The 21,421-nt window shown below is 36.3% G+C and overlaps 1 protein-coding gene across 12 annotated transcripts in view; it reads right to left on the reverse strand.

The window, feature by feature from the left end:
• Positions 1-219: 219 nt before the first annotated feature.
• Positions 220-21,421, reverse strand: part of LOC101804639 (atrial natriuretic peptide receptor 1) — a 54,333-nt gene continuing 33,131 nt past the window's right edge. For 10 of the 12 annotated variants that reach the window (XM_072031304.1, XM_072031303.1, XM_072031307.1 and 7 more), the window contains 15 exons: positions 20,066-20,213; positions 19,087-19,173; positions 18,681-18,824; positions 17,636-17,757; positions 15,837-15,978; positions 12,423-12,471; positions 11,364-11,468; positions 10,118-10,237; positions 9,099-9,192; positions 8,257-8,344; positions 7,331-7,470; positions 6,098-6,250; positions 5,047-5,166; positions 2,950-3,041; positions 220-2,403 (listed from right to left, as the gene is read on the reverse strand). In XM_072031304.1, coding sequence (XP_071887405.1) covers positions 2,239-2,403; positions 2,950-3,041; positions 5,047-5,166; positions 6,098-6,250; positions 7,331-7,470; positions 8,257-8,344; positions 9,099-9,192; positions 10,118-10,237; positions 11,364-11,468; positions 12,423-12,471; positions 15,837-15,978; positions 17,636-17,757; positions 18,681-18,824; positions 19,087-19,173; positions 20,066-20,213 — 1,769 coding nt within the window. In that variant the 3' untranslated portion in view covers positions 220-2,238. The remainder of the gene's footprint in view (positions 2,404-2,949; positions 3,042-5,046; positions 5,167-6,097; positions 6,251-7,330; positions 7,471-8,256; positions 8,345-9,098; positions 9,193-10,117; positions 10,238-11,363; positions 11,469-12,422; positions 12,472-15,836; positions 15,979-17,635; positions 17,758-18,680; positions 18,825-19,086; positions 19,174-20,065; positions 20,214-21,421) is intronic. The other 2 variants (XM_027446846.3, XM_072031312.1) reach the window with 2 other exon arrangements.

Genomic DNA, 21,421 nt, shown 5'->3' on the forward strand with positions numbered 1-21,421 from the left:
GGAGTCTGTCCATTATCATCAGCAGAATTTGAATACTACCCAAGGACATACCCATGGTGGAGGCTGTCCATCCAACAAGATTGCTAATGGTCACTCAGAATTCATTTATATGTAGAAAACTTTAGACTCAGAACACATTCGTTTTTAAGCTTTTAATTCCGAAAACATTAAAAGAAAGCAGATGAGTTAAAACTGCAATGCTTCTACAGATGAACATATAACAAAGTGCATGCTTTCACATTCATATTTGATAAAAGATCCTTTGATATGCATCTTTCTAGTAAGAAAAGAAAGCATGCTAACTCATTAAAGGGATAATGTAAATTAGATTATACACCATGCGGTACTACTACATGCTGAGAGTTTCAAAATATCTAGGTATAACTGGGATAAAGAAAATGTTTTTATTAAAAGTCAGCACTATACTCTGGACAACTGAATGGTTTATTTTGCTAAGATTACAAATCGGGTAACTTTACTGCACCAGGTACTAATACAAGAATCAAAAATAGAGAAAGGAACTTTTCCAGTTTAGAAAAAAATACGAAATGAATTTAAAATTCAACTTTTTAAAAATTAGGACAGGTTCCATGTTGGGATCTCACGTTCTAAGATCAGCTCTCTGCATGTTCCTTGCCAAGATCGCTGGTATTCCCACAGATTTCTGAGACAAAATTTCACTCAGGATGTTTTTTTTTGTTTGTTTGTTTGTTTTGTTTTGTTTTGTTTTATTATTATTATTTCCAATAAGTCTTCTGTAATACAAAAAGATTTAGGTTTCCACTTCCATTAAGCACCTTGGAAAAATCTAATGCTATTGCTGCATTAACTTCCCACAGAAGCTGAAGAAGGAGCGGTAATGTCAACCTCTTCTCACTACCACACACAAATATTCAACATTAAAACTATGCTGACTTCATGGGAACATGGGCAATTCTTCAGCTGCTTGCTTGAGTTACACAAATTTACAGACAAAAAACCTGCTTTTATATATATGTTTTTCTAAATGTACCTAGAATCAGGAACAGACTGGAGGGTAAGGAAGCAGAAAAAGGAGAGTAAATGCTGCCATGTCACCTATAGCCCTTCCTTTTCACCTCCTCCCAGTCAGGTTTGGCCAGTCCAGATGGTGTTATGGTGGAACTGCTGTGACTATGCTTTCCTCACCTATTTTACATATATAATTCTGTTGCACTTTTAATCAGTTCACCTGGACTGCCCAAACTCTTCAAAAATATATTAGCCTTGGAAGGTTATCTACTGCCATAAATTGAACCCTAAAAAGTACAGGCAGGGTTTACCATGCATACACTTTTTCTTTAAAGAAAGTCAATACCAGCAATGCTTACAGACCATGTTCATCAACAGATTACTCCACTTGTAGTAATGCGTCTCTCTTTACAGGAAATGCTTGTTCAGGAATGACCTTTTCTAAACTGTGTCCTAAATTACACTGTGACTCAGAGGCCTGCCTGATTTCACAGTCAGATAACTAGCCACCAATAGGGGGTTCACAGCCACTTTAGTCAAAGCAACCCCATAATACAAGCTAATGTTAAGTGTAGTTTTTCAGAGAGGTCCCAGAGCAGCCGAAGACAAGGGCAGCTGTAATGGACTCTCCTCTGTTTAACAGCTTGAAATACTTTCCATCACTCTCCTTAGGTTTACAGATCTCTCTACAAAGATGGAAAGTATTGCTGAGTGTTGAATCTATGGAACTACCCCAGACTTTCTTACCATTCTTCTTCCTGTGCTCCAGGCCATGGTGATGACACTAAAGCACGAATCCAAATTCTCATTTGTGCCTGTATCCACTATGGTTGCACTGCTTCATTCCCTCTATGACTTGGCCTTGTTTTCTATCACAATCTACATATCATTTTTTCCTTTCTCACCACAAAACCAATCACACCCACAAGGTTTATCATACTACTAAACAGCAACACTACTCCATCTGTTTCTTTACTGTCAGAGCAGCTACAGGCTTGAATGTCCAGCCGACCTGCTGTGAAGCGATGGATGCTATTTGCAAGGCATAACCCAGTAACGCCCAGGGTTTTTGTTGGTTTGTTTTGTTTTTTATCTTGAAAGAAGGATGGAAGAGGAACACCAGTGAATAAAATCTAGGCTAATACAACCACGAGGCCAGAGGAACACACTATCTATTTTCTTACTTTCTAAACCAGCAGGGTCATCTAACAGGCTGAAAGCAGTATGGATCTTGGGGTCAGTGAGAGGCTAGTAAGCAGGATTTGAGAGAGAATCACCCTGAAAGACACCTGGTATTAAACTAAACGAAGTTCTGTTGGGATCTTGAAAAGTCACAGATGGGCTGGGGACTTCCTTCTGGGTGGCAGAGGCTTTCTTACCTTCAAGCCAGTAAGTTACCATGTCTCCTTTTCCCTGAGGAAGAGAATGAATAACACCCATCATTTGTGTAATAATCTTCTAATTTCACCTTAAAGTAAGTCCCAAAAGGAAGCTGATGTGCATGTCAGCCATTTTACACATAGGAAAACAGGCACAAAACCTTGCCTTGAAAAACCGTGCTGTAATGGAAGTCCCATTCAAAACTAGTTCCAGATTATAATATTCTTATGGAAGACTAGTCTTATGGAAGTGTTATTATTTATTATTACTAGTCTTATGGAAGACTTCTTATGGAAGTGTTATTATTTATATTTTCTCTTAATTAACATATTTGATTTCAATAAGGAATGACTTGCCAAGTAGTACATCCAAGTTGGGCTTAGTCCCTTACTCTCTGAATTATCAGGGTTGTCCTTTAACAAGGTCCTGATTTAAAGCCTAAGGCCCTCTTTTAAGAGTCAGGAAATAAAACCCACAGATTTTGAGACACAGAGGAGTGCATGGGTTAAAATTCAGGAACTCCAGAGTACTTTCACACTCTCCTCTCTGAAAAGCTGAGTATAAACGTTGCATACACACCTTGACTTGTAAATTCCCACGGCATACTAACACATACTCTCCAATCTGCTCCAACAGCTGGTATGCACTTGAACTGCACTGTATTTTAAGAGCTGGAAAAAGAGACAATTGTCATATTGTTGTAATGATTTAACCATTCAAGACAGACACATATCCCTCTGCATGCCAAAGACTTCAAGGCTCATTAATGAACTTCCTCTTGCTTTTTTCATGTCTTTGCTGTCATTCCTCTGTTATTTGAAATGTTCACACACAAGCTCCAATATCCTGGCCTCTTTGTGAGGGCATCTCGGGACAAATACATGGCTGTCAGCAAACTCTACTCTTCACATCCTGCATCCAATATTATTTTTCTACTCCTCATAGCCACCTGACTGAAATTACTGACAAGCACCCTTTTCATCTAGTGAAGAAAGCTCTACACACGTAGTTTTACATCATGGTTGATAAAAACCCAGCACTGCCTTCACACAAAATGTTTTCAGCAAAGTCTAACCATAAAGGAAAATGCCATTCTTGCTCTGTCTCCAAGCCTGTGAATAAAAACAGGGGTAAGAGATAATACTATGATACTTCCACTATTTCTTTATCTATTTATCTATTTATTTTTGACAATTTTTTTTTTACTTAGCTGAGAAACTTAGGCTGATTGCCTTTTGCAAATGAGAGAACAAAGATCAAAGAGGAGGACAGATAGTATGAGTTCAGAATACTCCTGCTTTTGGGGAAAAAAAAAAAAAGGCAGATTTTTGCACAAAATTTTTTTTTTGCACAATGTGCAAAAATCTGCCCCCAAATCTTTTATTTTCCTTTATTTTTTATTTTATTTTTTATTTTTATTTCTTTTTTTCTTCTTTATGAAATACATACAGAACAAAAAATGAAATACCAAGAATGATGGAAGTAGATTTTGAAATCATCACTTTTAAAACACTTTCAATGAGACCATACAACGAGCCTAAAAAGAGGATGAGGAGAAGAGGAGCTTTTGGGGAGAGTGACGGGAGGAAAAATGCTGCATGTGTTCCACTCTAGCTAGCATTTGCTTTGGAAAAAAATGTTTATAATGGTAAGAAGGAACGGATTTGGCTTGATTCTCAAATCCCCAGGCTAATCCTCCAAAGGCATGATGTAGGACCACTCTTCTGCCTTCCTGCTTTGTTTTTAATGGATCATGCAAAATACTGAAGATCACTTACTATCCTAAAATTAAATTTGACAACACCTCAGATTTTGCCTAATTTATAAATTCATTTTAGAAAGCATCACAATATAAGCCATAAAACTATTTAGCTTCATTTCATGATTGAAAGAAACAAAAACATGGCATCCATGACGTCTGGCCTTGATTCATTCCCTCCTTTTTTATTTTATTTTATTTTATTTTATTTTATTTTATTTTATTTTATTTTATTTTATTTTATTTTATTTTATTTTATTTTATTTTATTTTCCAGTTATTATCGTTCAGGCTAAAATATTTCAGAAGCTGAGATTCAGATACTCGTACTGGCTAAAAATAAAGCTTGTTAGCTGTACATGGGGTCCTGTTATCCCCTGGGAAGAAGTGAGGATACCTCTGTGGTTTAAGGTACAGAGATTTCTGTCTAATCTCTTTTTTTGGGTCTAATCTCTTTTTTTGGGGGGAGGGAGGAAACACATATATAACCTTCTATATTGGCTAAAGACAGACACAGCTCCCTTGGCATCTTACTGTCTCCTGTGTTCTTCATGGAACAAAAGTTATCAATTAAAAATAGGATTCATGAAAATATTTTTCTTATAAACACAGCTGGGTACAAGGAAAGAATATGAACAGTTAACCTACACGTTTAACTCTTTCTTTTATCTTCTCTAAAATCTGATTCTTGTACACCATTTCTTATTGTAGAGAACTGTAAAGCCATGAAAATCCCCCTCTAAGACTTGGGAAATTGAGGGCATGGTTACAAAGGTTGTAGAGAACAACATCTGCAAATTTGGCTACAGAAACCAACACCATCCTTACAGAACTTGCAGTCATTGAAATAGGACAGGACTTGACATTTCTCAGCATAACATTTCTGCAGTACTCATTAAGGGGTGGTCAGAACTGCACCTGCAGATTGCAGCTTGATACCTTCACTGGTAGATTCCATCCTGGAAGCTGTGTTCACAGTATCTCCAAACAAACAATACCGTGGCATTTTGGTCCCAACAACCCCAGCTACAACTGCCCCTGTTAATAAAATAAAATATGTTGTGTTTTCAAATCACATACTTAGCCACGGAGCCTCCTGGCTGCTTCCTACATTTCCTTATATCCCATTTATTAACATGATAAGGAAGAAATGGCAGTACTATCTTGGATGGATTATACATCATGTTTGCAGATGGCTTGCAGAGAGCCATGAAGGGAATGGCAAAAGGACATCAAAAGAGAATAGTGGAGGAAGTAAGGATGGGATGGACGTATCATGCATGAGTTTCTGCACCTGCAGAAATCATTTTTCAACACTACAAAAGAATATTTTGTAGGACAGGGAGATAGGAATGCTCACAGTAGGAGCTGCCCACAAAACATCCTCTAGTCATATGGAAAAGTGAGAATAGGAAACAACCTGCTCTTGCTGACGGCAGAAAATGACCATGTGCTTCAAATATTAGTTTTGATTGCTTCATGTCAGCCCCAGGGGATTTGAAATGCAGAAGATCTGATCTTTGCTGAGATAACATAAGCCACTCAACTTGCAGATGATGAGCTGCACAATACATGTCCAACTCTGTCTATCAAAAAGGAGCTGCAATCACATATCAGCTTAGCGCAGGGAGCCAGGAGTCTGAGAGCAAAGGCTAGAACAAAGACTGAAGAAGCAACTCACTGTTCTGAGAACAGAACGGATGAAAAGGACAAGTAACAGACACACAATGCAGTCCACACTTAGATCAGTACATTAAAGTACTGGGGCCATGCTGTCTTTCCAGTTTTGGATTCCACACTGTTTTCCCAAAGTTGCATGTACCCAATAACCTACTCTGCTGGTATGACCTCTATAAGGTGCTCCATCCCATGTCAGGAAATTTGCTTCATTTTTAAATGGAGAGGAAATGACAGTACAGAAACATTTGTTAAACCAGAGGGGGATTCTTTCACAGCCCTCTCAACATACCTGAATGTATTCCTGCTCTTATCTTTAGGAGGGTGTTGGGCTTGTGTGGGATCTTAAATGTCTTGCAGACGGCCACAAGGTCTAAAGCCATGCTTGCGATCTCTCCGGCATGAAGGATCCCATTCTCTCTGGGTACTCCTGACACTACCATATCTTTAAATAACAATGGAACTGTGTTAACGTTTGAATTACACACATAATTACCAGTTGCTGCTAAGTTAGAAAAAAATAAAAGCACTATTTCTTAATATCCTGAGGCACAGCTATACCTGCTGTGCAGAGACAGACAGAAACAAGAAGTACAGAGCAACATCTCATGTATGTAATTACACTGCCTCTGAAAAACAGTGGATTTCGATCTTACTTGTCATAAGGCATATCCCTCTCTCCCTCTCCTGAGGATCTTTGGATCTTTCAAATGGGACAGATATTGGGCAAGTGGCTGCTTAATACCTTTTGTCTTTGGGTATATGATTCCCACCAGACTCTGTTCTATACCTACTGGCAGCGACTCTTACTATGTGGGTGAAGAAACATGTCTCTTCAGGATTCCTCAGGTGCATTTTTTCAAGAATTCTGTGCTCTATAAAGAGTTCAATCAAAAATCTAGCTTTTTTTTGTTTGTTTGTTTTGTTTTGTTTTAATTCTCCACCAGCTAAAGAATTCCTGTTTGTCTCATCCAAAACTGCTGGATTCTGCTGGGTTTTGGATGAAACTCAGCTATAATGGTAGTCAGGTGCCAGAAGGTTTCTATAATGGCAATTAAAATGCTGTTTTCCTAAAAATCCAAAAGGAATAGGTAGCCAAACCCACATAGACTATTGCTGTCTTTGAACAAAGACAGATATAGTATAGCTTAGAGAATGTCATTTATGTTCCCATGCAGAAGATAAACTTTTCAGTCTTGTTCCTGTGAAACAGAAATTTCCAATTGGGATTAGTCAGTTGCCAAGGTTTAAATTCAGACCTTGCAGGTCATAGGAACGAAATAAACATCAGGGATTGTTCACTCAGCCCAAACATCCCATCCATTACATTCACCAACTGTAGAACTGATTAAATGTATGTAGGAAAATGTTCCTAAAGACTGCTAAGGCTGTGCTAGGACTTCTGCCCCGATTGTTTTGTGTCTTCTCAGTGGCAATAAGCTTTGCAAATCTCCTTCACCTGTTCTTAATTGTCATCAGTCTCTACGCTGATGTCCCATCATTGTCCACAATTCAAGGAACTTACAGGCATCTCCTATTGTCTCCACCTTATAGACATCATAGTTATCTATGATTTCATCAAAAGCGGTATAAAGCTTGTTCAAGAGATCTACCACTTGATAAGGTGTGCTGCTGCTGGAAAGCTGAGTGAAGCCAACTATGTCACTGTAAAACACAACAAAAAGCACATAGCCACTGTCTTAACCACAACAAACTGATAATCCCAGGCACACAGTAATAATTTCTCAATTGAATTAACTCAACATTTTTTTTGTGTGTTTTTTTTTTTTTTTTTAGTATTTCTTTGGCTGAGGATCTTACAGAATAGTTATATCTTCAAACATTTGCTTAAAATGAAAATAAATGCCTCCCATTTAAAAGGACTGACTGAACTAAGTCTTTCTGCTTACAAATGGAGTAAACTGTCTTTTTCGTTGTTGGTGGTAGGGTTTGTTTGTTTGTTTTTACAGCTAGACTTTAATCTCTCAAAGACTACTAGTCTTCAATTTTAGTTTATGTACAAATGAAGAAAGATAACTTAATAGCTATCCATTTATAACAGGTGAAGATGTAATACAGTTGTTGCTTCTAGCACACATAACCACACCAAGTGTCAAAACCTGTAAAGGTAAGTGGACTCTATGCAAAGATATGCTTCCTCTATATAGCTAAATGCTGGAACCTTTACTTAGGCCTATCCTGTGTAATACATACATAGAGTGATTTTAGAGCTCCGCAGTAGTCTTATTTTTTATCTGCATTATTTTAATGAAAAAAATAAAAATGTGAGAATTTTGAAAGGCATTCATTTGCAGAGCCAAATGTTGCCACCTGATACAATTAGTGGTGTTTTGACAGAGATTCAGTGCTCAGCTAGGAGCTTCACCTCTGCTAAGAGCCTAGACGTTTCTTCTGGAGTCATTTCCATTAATATATTCCATTTTTATTTACCTGAAAAAGATGGTGGCACTTAAGTAACTTTGAGCTTGTGCACGTTTTCCCTGCCTGAGATCATCTGCTACTTGCTTTGGCAACATACCTGTTATAGAAGGTAGCATACTGTTACTATTTTGACATGGATAAAAGAACACAGCAATCATAACATGCTTGTTTAAAGGTATGAAAACAATGTTATTAAAGGTGAAATATTTTTAAGGATAAAACAGCCCAGCAACAAAATTTACTGTGAATTCTCACCTTACAAAATATTGCAAAATATTACAAAATATTGTAAGGTGAGAATTCACAGTAAATCTCACTGATAACAAATTCAGATTTTCCAGATGATCCGTGATTTTTGGTTAAGATAAAACAATATCTATACAATCCAAGCTTGTTTATTATCTCTTAGATTTTCTTGATCTTCATTATTTCTCTGATCTTGCACTTTCATGTCCTTTTCCTTTTCCTCTCCTAAGAGTTCTGCCTATTCCACATTTCTTTTATCCTGAGGAATTCCAGAATATGTACTTCCATTAAAAGTAACATCAATCCAAAAGCAATTCCCCAATATTTACAACTATACAGAAGGACTGCTAAACAAGACAAAAATAAGCCAGTGTATTGCGGATTATCCAGTCAAAGACTCCCGATATTGACTTTTACTGGAGGGAATATAAAAAGCATTTCAATGTCTTTTCAAATGTGCAAGGAATATATGCATCAATTAATCACCAACTAAACATTATTTATTAAATAATCACCTATTAAGGCATTTCTCTGTTTGTAATCATAAATTTAAAATCAAATATTATTGAGAAGAATATCCAGCTTTTTTTTGCTAGAAAACTTACTATACAGCAGACGATCAGTCTTCTGTTTTTCATGCATTAAATCCTGAGTTCTCTCAGAAACCAGTATCTCCAAGTGTTTGCTATATTTCTCCATCTAAATAACATGGAGAAATGTACAAAATAATCCATTTACTGAAACAGATTACAGTAGTATTTGAGATATAAGCATTTGAATGATTTTGCTTTGAAAATATTTAGATAAGCAAAGGCCCAGGTCTGAGATAACTAAAGTTTCTTTAAAAATCCAAAGACAAGATTTCTCCACAGGTAAATTCATGATTCCAGATTTTAAATTGTTGCTTATACCTAAGAGGGTGGACATCAATCCTAGAGATTTCAGAGTCTATGTAAAAATTAGAGGACAAATCCAATACAGAGACCAAGTTACAGATGCATATTAAAATATGTTACCAAAACCGAAGAAGCATGTAATTCTCAACCTTTTGTCAAAATATTAAAAAGCTCTTTCATAAACTTTCTATGCTTCCTGTGCTATGCTATGCTATGTTTTTTGCATCCTTCCTCCATGGAAGGCAACAAACTGTGGAGACAAGAGACTTTTTTTTCTCCTGGTGGGCTTAAGATGCTCAAAATGCATCTGTAAACATACTTGTGGTATGCAGGGATTCTATACCCCCAGCTCTGTAAAACCACCTCAAAGGGAGGCTGTAATTTCCTGCAAGTGCATAAAAAAAACAACAATGGCATTTGAATGAAGAAACAAAAGTGTTCCACTGTAAAGTTGAAAAATTTAAGAACTGACAGAAATGGGATGAGAAGGAAAAATGGGCCTCAACAGAACTGCAGCTTTTTTTTTTTTTAGCTCAAATTACAATTAATCTGCTAGAGGTGAGTGAATGACTGAGTGTTCTTATCAAATATAAATGAGATCAAACAAAACAAAACAAAACAAAAAAACAACACATACACAAAACCCCACACCAAACAAAACCGGAAGTAGAGATGTGGAGACCATTGTAACCAGATTAATTTGAACTGGATTAAAAATCTAAAATTACCAGAGTCATCATCATGTCAACAGGGCTAACTTTATTAGGATTCATCTTGTATAACATTTTCTTGACTTGTTCAAATGTAGGTCTTTGGACTGGATTATTTTTTCTGCACTTTCTGATTAGCTGTGACACAGAAAGAGAATGAGAGAAACAAAGAGCCTTTTGTCATTTCATGCACTGGTATTTCTTTCTTGGTGCTAAAAATGTGTGTGAAGCCCTATCTACAGCTTGTGAAAAACAATGGGACTATACTAAGGTCTTCTGAATCTGATATATATCTAGATATATATAGAGAGATACATATATATATATATATATATACACATATATAGATAGATAGATATGATATTATATCATATCTATTATATCATATCATTATATTATATCATATCTTATCTTATATTATATTATAATATATCATTATATTATATCATATCTATCTATCTATATATGTGTATATATTTATATGTATAACTGAATGAAGAATGTTAGTTCATGAAAATTCAGCTAGGGGAAATCATTAAGTAGATGTTCACATTCCTCCTGCCAAACTCTGCTTAAGCTCTTGTCTTGTGTTTTAAGATATTGTTATGCAATTGGAGTCACATGAAGACTTGTCTGTACAAAATATTCACAAGCATTTAAAAACTCAAATACATCTTTAAAACATTAACTTCCCACTGAAATCCAATACTGCTTATAAGAAGCTTGATACATTTAGGTTGCTACAAGCCACAGAAGATTAATTATTTAGTTCTTAAACTGAAATAAGGATGTCACAATTTTGTCCTGGTTTAATTGAACAGAGATGGAGTGAGGTTTCTTTTTAGTCAGTTTGAGGTTACCAAACACAGATCTTTTGCATGAGAATCAAATTGAATTTATACTTTGCCTGAAACATATACGTCAGAATTTGAAAGCACTTCATCTGTAAGCTAAGCAGATATAACTAATATAAATTACGCGTGTAATCAACAAGTAAAATAAACTGAAATTGCACACAAATCATGACTGAATATTAAGAAAAAAAAAAAGGAAAAAAAAAAAGATTATTACACTGAAAATTTGAGGGGAAAAATTGACTTTTTTTTTTTTTAAAAAAAAAAGGGTATTAAAGCAATTTCATTGTGCTTTGTTTGAGATGTGCTTCTTGATTTCTAAGTTGGTTACATTCATTGCCATGAAAGTTCAGTCACATTTCTTAAGTGTACTTCAACAAAGAATTTTTGTATGTAATACTATATCTCACCTCTATGTAATCTGTGGGACATGGGCAAGAATTCTCAGCCTTCCGTGAAATTAGTTCTGCCAAAGGCAGACACCAAGAATATTCAGCTGAATGCACATCATCTTTCTAGAGAAAAAGGGATTAAACAAAGTTGAAAAAGTGTTGTGTTTTTATCCTTTTGACAATAAATTATTGTGATCATCATTACTTTTATGACAATTTCCCATCAGCAGAAGATCACTTATATTTTTAAATAAGAGAACAGAGAGAAAGAAACTAACAATAATAATAATAATAATAATAATAATGATGATGTATATATATATATATATATATATATAAAGTTCAGTCTAATCTAAGCAGCCTTGTTTATAAACTTTTTCATAGGTGGAAGGGTTCAGTCTCAGTATTTGCACCAGGTAAACTAAAAATTAATACCTGGCAAGACATTTGGTGACTTTTGAGAATCTACAAGATCTTTGTTGGTCTGTTGTCACAAACCCCTGGAAGTGGAAGAATGTTCGTTTTGAGTTTTAGTTTTTAGAACTATCGTTGTGCAAATTATTTCACACAATACATTGTTACGTGTCCAGAACCTCTGGTCTCACTTTCAAGGCGCATGTTTTTGTTTGTCACTTAGGACTGATCATGAGACACACACAAAGATGACATTTTCCTTATAAGGAGGTCAGTTGCTCTTTAAAGATATTCTTACCAGTGCAATACTCCACTGAAAGTGTGTGAATGGCAGGAAGGGCAAGAAACAACTGCAGACGAAGAAAGATGCTAAGGCATATCTTTGTCCTCACATTTAATTTCAGAGAGCTGACACAAAAAGCAATTTTGGAAGTACACTTATTTTCTTCATACACACTTCTTTAAAGTCCTGTTAGGTTTACGTGGAAGCCCTAGTTGCATGTTCCTTTGGAACTGAATTTGCACCACAAAAATCAAGAGGAAAATGGATGCTTAAACAAACAAACATGAAAAAAAGGTACAGGTGCTCAGCATTTGATTTGTATCTTCAGCAGAAACAGAATTAAAATTACCAGGCAGACATCAAAGTTCACCTTTACTTACTGGCATAGGGTCACTTCTTGTAGCAATTTCTAGTAAAATGATGGCATAACTGCAGAATAAAAGGAAATCAAAATCTTAATGAAGTAACAGCTAATGGAGACAATGATTTTAACTTGTGGGGATTTCTCATTCTTTCCCACTTTACGACTGAAAGCTCAGTATCCCAAAAGAGAGGATGGCAACTTTTCTGCTGTTACTTCTCTGCGTTTTTGGAGATACATCACTGATAATTTAACAGTAAGCTACTTGCACAGTTACCATTCTCAGAGATGAAGCATTTGAGTTTGATGGACAGCAAAGCAATTTTCTCTGGAATTTAATAGAATCCGGAAGGGATATGTGCAGGGACTACATTTCACCCATGTATTAAACATACAGAACATATCTGTGCTCTAATCAATGGGCAGGAGCAGGTTCATCAGAATCATCATCAAGAAGAGTGGTCCCTTTTTCAGCATAGATCACTGTTCTGGAAAATCTCCATAAAGTTAACAATGAGACACAGTGTGCAGAGCAGACTGTATACAGAACAAATTTTTCCTGCTTCTTTCTGAGTGATATTTTCATCATTGACATCTTCCTTACATGAACCAAGGTTAAACACATTCATCAAGGGTGAAGAATGGAAAAAATGGGTTAATGACTTTGTGTTCAGTCTTGTTGCTGAACTCACAAGAGATCTTTTGGAACAGTGATCTCTGAGAAGCCAACAACTCCTCCAGCCAGCAATACTGATAAAGCTGTTCTTGCCTCTGTGTATTCAAACTGCGTAACAAATAACACACTATATGCTTCTTTTCCTGAATACATTTATTCTTATGGGGAAAACTGCTTTGCAATTTGTTGTATTGCTAGTGGTTGCTTTGCTCAGCATGGCATCCTAGCCATACAATGGGTATGGCTATCTATCTTCTGTACTACTGGTAGCACACCACTACCAAACAGAATCGTCTGTATAAACCATATTGAATAATGTAGAATTAATCTGATGAGATTTTTATGTTCTTTTGGGGGGTGATTTGGTATCAGAAAGGATTACCAGTCCTGGTGAGACAGCGAAGCTCAGATTTTTCATGGAGAATGATTAAATGATGGTAACTCCAAGAAAGCAGTATTGATTTCATTCATCTTTAGCAGCAGTGTTCAAGAAAGGTCATAACAGAGCGGAAAGTGAGATTCACATAACCATTACAAATCAAGAGAAGCCAATCTAGGAGAAACTGTGACTGGAAACAGCCACTTCAGCTTGATTAGGAGGTTCTTTCATGTTCCCGTTCTCATTTCCATTTTAGCTTTCCCATCTGACCAACACATTCCCTGGAGAACTTTAAAAGCATATGATTCATCTGTAAAAGCACACAAAATTACAAAACCTGCAGTCTCTGCTCTTTCTTTATTTGGGCCACATCTTCAGGAATGTTAATGGAATTTTTGCACAGGAATTTTTGACACTGAGGATTTCAAGACTAGGTCACTACTTCCCAGTTGGTGATCCCACACATTTATCAGGAAGGCTTACCACTTGCTCGTATCAATGAACACAAACTGTGATAAAACACAGAGTTTGAAGAATAGCTCAGTTAAATAGAAAAACTTGTTAATACTACAGGGTACTTTTTATTCAGTCTCTTTTTCTTCATCTTCTTCCCTGACTTTATATTTCGTCTCTTTTTGTCTTTTTTTTTTTTTTTTTTTTTTTTTTTTACCAAGCAAGGATTATCTGCAGTACAATAAAGAGACCTGCATTTTTCAGACACAAGAACTGACAGCAAGATAGGTTCAAAAAGCATTCATTAAACCTGTCAAAAGTTCATTGTGTATTCATCTATGATATGAGAAAATCAGCTGTTAACACTATTTTAAGAGGAGTCCTTGGCAATAAATGGTTTCAGGAGGCCAGGTTGTCTGCAAAGTCAAGTAATGTCATCTAACCTGAATATGGGCAAAGAGTAAACCAGGCAAGCAGCAAGGAAATAACATTTCCTGGAAAATAGAATGCTTTCTGAATGTGGAGCAATGATAAGTTTCAATGCATAAGATGACTTTAAAATTACTGCTTAGTTGGAGCACAGTTTTGAAGACCAGTCAATACTGAAAAGTAAGGACCTCCACAGGACAGAACAACAATAGCCAAATATATCAACATAGTGACAAACTGCTTTTAGATTGGCTATTTTGAAGCAAATTAAAATGGCATATTTGGACCACCCATAGATATAAAAACCAACCAAACAAGAAAAACAAACCACTACAAAGACCTCAAATTCTTATTTACACAATCTGACCTGATAGAATAGATTAAAATAATAAAGTTCTAGCAGGTATCGTTATTGTATATGCACACCAGGGAATAATGTACATGAATCCAATAAATCTTGTGTTTATATACAAAATCACATCTTCATCCTACATAATTTTTAATGTATCCTAATTGAAAAAAAAAATTAAACAACGTTTTCTGTTTCTGTAACTAAATTTTCAGTAAAAGCCCTGCAACAGACACTTAAGGCCATAAGCGTTTATTGTGGGCCAGTGTAGAACTCAGAATGTTGTTAATAAACACTGCTAATAACTATCCTTTTCTACTCAATCTCCATTTCATATCTTTGTTTGAATTCCAGTAATTTATGTTCTGCTAGCTACTAAATTTGCCAGATTTTGCAGATTTGCCAATCTGCTGTACTGGAAAAAGGGAAAAAAAAATGGGGGGGAGGGGACATAAAAATTTTGTAGTCCCATCTGTTCTATAACTTCTCCTTTGAACTTCTTTTACTTAACTACTGGAAAGAGGAAGTATCACTGTTATGAAACAGCACAGACCAAGAACACGGTAATGTTTAACAGAGAAAATATGTGGGAAAAGGAAAAAATATTGATGATTTTTTAATGCAGTACGATACTTTTTTATTAGATTATTATTCTCTGAAATTTCAATAGTAATCCTGTTTATCTGAAGAGTGGTTGGATCTCCTTTATAGGAGATCACTTTGCAACAGCTTGTTTGGCTGACAGGTTTAGCCTGCCATCACTGACAAGGCAAAACTTGATAGCCAAATAAGTGATTGCAATGATCTTCCACAAAGATTTTCAGGAGAGGGACTGACCAATTCACTTGTACATTCATTCTTTTTCTAGCTCTAATTGTTCTCTGCAAACAGAACATTGTCACTGTGTGCATGCAGAAAAAAATTAAGTGTTTACATAAATTATAGAATGATGGAATGCATAAACATATTATGACTCCTGTAAAATTGATGCCATTAACTAGTTTTAATATTGCCATTATTGAAAATCCTTTTTTAAATGCAATCAAACATACCCCTGGGATGATCACAGAATTACACTGAGACGAATAGTGATGAAAGAATATTAGACTTGAGATGGGATTATTAAGTGAGAGAAACAGGAAATTACCTGTAGACGTCTGTCATAGAATTGGGTTCAAAGTCTGAAAGTGAATGGATTTCAGGAGCTATGTAAACCTGTATAAAGTGCTGCTGGTATGAGCTCGACCCTTCAGGAGAATCTTCTTTTCTGTATGACTGCAAGCCATAATCTAACATGGAAGAAAACAAGAAATAAAACTGTTCAGCATTTCTCAGAACACACATGAATCGGTATACAGTGACACAACTTGACAAAGGAATTAATTTTTCCTCTTTGAAATACTTGTCTCTATCTAAAAATGAGGTGTGCCTGGTGGCCTTTTGTCTATTAAAAAAAAAAAAAAAAGTAAGATCTGGACAGCAAATATTTGGATGAGATTGTTTAACAGCCTTTTGAGTAGGACAGTTAAAATAAATGGCCCCTTCCAAGAGGAATTATTCTACCATTTCATAAAACTACCTTCAGACACAGTAGGCTCCCTTCAGTGCAAGACTTAGTATGCAAATGTTGATTTCTGTTCTACTCATCCCCCGATCCTCATCTGTGGCAGGTTGTTAGAGTAATTACAAGTTAGACAGACTAAAGCTACTAGAAATCAGAGGGTGAGCTTTACTTTCACACCACTAGCTTGAGAAAAAAGGCAGATAAATGTGAAACATCTTTGCAGCTATACTTTCAGCTTAACACAGAAGAGGCTCTCAACATCTGACCACATTGTAGAGGAGAAAAAAAAACACAACTGACATCTGTTTTCCTAGACTCAGCTGTCTGCAGAGTGTAGGGGGGCAGGATTAAAATCTCTGACTTTTTTATGGAGTGACCTCTGTTAAGATGGTCCTAAAACTTCATTCTTTATGTTAGTGCTTATTGGAGTTTTTCTATTAGTCACCATATCAGTTATTTGTGAGGTTTGTTTTACATTATAAAATCTGAATAAACCAAGATTATTCAAATTCTCTACAGTGTTACCAGGTAACTTCTCAATGATCCCACAGGGACCTCATCTAATTCAGACAAGAAGTGCTAATATGATGCAGTTGATATAGTCTAGCTATCTCAATTTTTTTATGTTTTTCCTCAGGAAAGGAGCAAAGCAAATATTCCTGCAGGCAGAAGGATAATAACAGAGGTAGAGAAGCAGCCATGGCCTTGTGTAGGGCCTGTACTCTTAGGATGAACCTTTGAAAGATAAATCAGTTGCTGTTGTTTTTAAGATAGCTGCAGGTTATAGAGTGTAATAACTAGTTTGGGAAGTGAGTAGAAGAGATGAACATAACTTCCATTCCCTCTGGCAACTGCAGAATAAAACACTGTTTTCTCTACTGGTTTTCATGCCCCCATAGACTGCCCTCCTGTACCAGGAGCAGGACAGATCTATAGCTCCATCTGTCGGAGAATAAAATTCGGTTTTGTTTACAGGACTGCAAAGCTCTGTGTCGAGTCTGCTTCTCTCTATAAACACAAATCTTGTGTTCACCAATCAGAATTATTCCATTCTTCATAGTGAAGTCCATGGTTAATGTTTTTGCTCTGCATCAAAACTGAGATTGAGACAGAGTTTCTGCTCAGATTGATGTTGATAGACTCCAACATTTAAGGGATCTGATGTGTGCATCAGGAACAAGTTACAGGAGAGACTTGACATCATAATGTAACATGAAGCTTGAATCAGCACAGGGAACTTTTAGTGAAGGCTGTTAAAGTCGGCACTTCCACAAAAACTTCACATCATGATGAAAGTGCTTGTGAAGAGTGTTCAGTGTGAAATCTACATGCATTAGTAGGTTACCTGGACAGTTTTGAAATTTCATTTATCTTCTCTTTACCTGCAATTTTACAAACCCATCGGTCATCTATCACACAGTTATTAGACTTCAACCGTCCATGATAAATTTTGTGGTGGTGAAGATAGGCCATTCCTTGGGCAATGTCAGTAGCAAAAGAAAACCTGAAAGACAAAACCCAATGAGCTAGCATTTCCACTAAACCAGATCTTCACTCAAGAGTGGGTACAAAGCCTACTGAAGCTGACCAAAAGGCTCCTCATGAAAGGTTTCTCATGACTGAAATATTTCTGAAATCTGTTACTACATGCCCATTTTTCAGAACACTTAAAGTGGGTGGCTGAAAGCCCTCAACTCTAAATTGTCTGGATTCAAGGTCTTCAGCCTTTACTAAGACAGTTCAGTTTACTCTAGAACTTCTAGAACTTTCCAGTATGTTTGTATTCTTGCAAGTTCTTTTCAAATGTTTACAAAAGAAACATATTTTTATTAACTTTCTCACTTTTTTGGAGTGTTTCCTCCCATATACTCTTTTTGTTTGCTGAAGGCAAAAAACAGGCAGAAGTAAAAAGAGCATGCCAAAAAGATTATTCTCAAAAAATGATAGAAGTGCCTTTGTGGAAGTTTCATTAGGATCCTGTGCTCATTTTCTATATCAGGAAATAAAATAAAGTATTGGGAGATATGCTAATCATTTCACTTAGGTGCCTTTATGGTGCTTTTTAATTAATTGCAGATGTCCAAGATATTTGGAGAAAGGATGAATGGAAAAGGGGGGTTGAGAACAGTTTTACAGAATAAACAGGGGTGGGTTTACAGAATAAACAGGGGTGTCGAAAAGTCATTGGCTTAGCATGACTTGCACTCAATGTACAATTGCTCAAAAATTCAGAAGACAAGACTAGATATTTGAATTCACTGTCTTTCTTTTTTATTCTCACCATATTACAGTGTAGGTCTATCTCTCCAAGTACTTCATTTATAATTAGAATATTGTCACAAACAGCACATAGCATCTATCAGCATAGTTTGCATCTTTTAGGTTTTCTATTTATTTATTCATTTTTATTTTTTTTTTAACTTTTACCTGAATCCCCAGTTCAATGGGATGTCTTCATTGAGCAGAACATCACTCAGGCTGCCTTTGGGGCAGTACTCTGTCACTATGGCAACATTTGGCACTTCTATACAACCACCAATGAATTTGCAGAGATTGGGATGGTCGAGTTCCCTGTGAAAATTAACAGAAAACACAAGACATCACAAATTTTTGTGGATGTCCCTCCTAGTTTTTGTAGAGTAATGGGAAAGCCAAATGCTTTGTCTTGAAATATATAAAGAAAAACAAAACAGTCCTAAGGAGATTTCGATCTAGTGTCAAAGCAAAGTTTGAAAAAGAGTATGAATTTATTGTAACCTTTGGACAGATTGTAATGTCTAAAGAACCAGTATAAAAATCAAATAGCATATGCTTCTCAGGTTTCCCTTCTTACCTTACTTGCTTTACTTCCTTACGTATGGGTTTGGTCAGGGTGAATGCCTTCTTCATTATTTTCTTTATGGCCACTGTTCTACCATCACTGAAACAGAATGAAATGCTGTTCAGAGAGTTTTAGGCCAACTTTATAACTTCATAAGGCTAGGAAAATGGACCAAATATATTTTCCAGAGTGGGCAGCGAGATGAAGCAGGGAATTTGAGCATTTCCATATGCAGGTGTGAATCTGAGTCTGAGTAAATGACAAGGCTCTGCTTCCATGATAAGGGAGGCATTAGTGCTTATATTCAAGCATCCTTGATCTGTGTATGCCATTTGAAACATGAGAGTGTTAGAATCGATTTAGGCAGCTGGATGATAGAGTAGCAGCAAAGGAAATGTCAGAACAATATCCCTGCTATCCGTTATTTCTCTGTCTACTGCTTTGGAGATCCACCACTGATATTTAACATCCTTCTGCTCTCATGGGATGAAGGACTCTATGCAATGAAGCATCTGAGCTTGACAGATAGCAAAACAATTTTCCCTTATAAGAATCCACTGAAGATGTATGCAGGAACTTAACTGATGCCTCCCGTATAAATACACTGCCAATCTTCATTTCAAATAACCTAGCTGTGCTCTACATGCATTTTAGAAACAGGGCTACATCAAAACCTTGATTACAAATATATTTTAACAGTAGACATCATTCATTAACAGATGTGAGACACATTATACAGTCATACCCATATAACAAGTCCGGAAAAGGAAAGGAGAAATGATAATAAAACCAGACTCCATCATGTTACACTTTCTACAGCCAGTAAGTGGTACAGAAGTCAAATGATGATATTAACTTACTGGATTTCATGTAACAAGAGAAGCACAAGCTTTTTGGGATACCTATTGACAGCAAAGTTGCATGAACCAGAAAGCATGGTGAAACAATAGGATAATAGATATTGCAGAAAATGAGCAATATATTAACTTACTATCTCCCAGTCTGGGTGAAGTACAGTTTCTTGGACGCATTAGCAGCTGCTGTGCAGGAGCTCAGAGCAGTGATACAGCTGATATTGGATTCACTAGGTGTTGGGAGAGCACTCATCATGCTTCCTGTTGCTGCCCCTGCTATGGAATCTAAATGAGATGTGCGATTAGTAAAGGCAGCTGAAGATGAATATTATTACCAAGGTAGAGACTCCAGAGGCAGACAAATATAAGGAAATTTCTAAATCTTTGCATGCAGAACTGGTCTTGTTAATGTGTAAGACAGAAAGACATATTTTTTTCAGAATGCGACTACTGCATAAAAAGTCAAAACACCTCCAGAGGTGATGCACTGCCAGAGATCTTTCCAATTAAACCTCAGCATTGTATGCAATTTTCTCTGCTCTCAGTATGATCAGCCCTTGCTGGATGGAGATCAGCCTTCTGGTTACAGAGATGCAAAGGACAGAACCCAGGGAAGCAGAGCAAGCTCTGTGCCAGATTTTAACAAGTCTATTTGGAGCTCCTAGAGGACTGTAGAGTACAGGGATGTGGGAAGTGATTCTGACACCAAAAGGAAGTCAGTGAAGAGCAATAATACAGTTAGATATAAAAATCAGTAATCTCAACATTTTCTTTATTTTTATTTATTTATTTATTTATTTTTAATCTGTTGACCAGCTCAAGGTAAAAAAAATGTGTTTCAAAGAAGATTTAATGAATTACTTATTGTTTCACCATCTCCACCTGGTATGGCCAATTACTCTCAGCAACTCTCCCTGGTATCATCAGTATGCAATAAAGTGCTGCTGAGGAAGTTCAGCATCTCATCTTGCATCAGGACTGTCATGTTCCCACACCATAGTATTATCCACATGCAGTTCAAAACTGCATTGACATTTGGAGTTTTTCAATGGCATTCCACTTAGAAATATATTAGAGATCCCTGAGATAACTCTGATAATATAAATATAGGTGCAATGGTCCTTAAGAGGAGTAATTTTTCACAGCACAGGCTACATACCCTGGCTGCAACACTGCTGATGTATTTCCATCTAAATAACTGTACATTTCAGGCCACTGTGGCTATTGCTGGATAACTCTGTTTGGAGGAGACGTACGGTCTATTTCAAAGTCTCTTCATGTTATCAGTGCTCATTACTCTAAGTTGTTAGTTATTTTCCTAGCTAGGTCTTAAACAAGGAGGTATTTAAAAGATGTTTAGATGTAGAGCTTAGTGATACGGTTTCATGAAGGAATTGTTAGTGTTAGGTCATAGGTTGGACTTGGTGATCTTGGAGTTCCCTTCCAACCTAAATGATTCTGTGATTCTATGATTCTGTGATTATTGTTGTTTT

The sequence above is a fragment of the Anas platyrhynchos genome, chromosome Z (genome assembly GCF_047663525.1).
Source record: "Anas platyrhynchos isolate ZD024472 breed Pekin duck chromosome Z, IASCAAS_PekinDuck_T2T, whole genome shotgun sequence".
Classification (NCBI taxonomy): domain Eukaryota; kingdom Metazoa; phylum Chordata; class Aves; order Anseriformes; family Anatidae; genus Anas; species Anas platyrhynchos.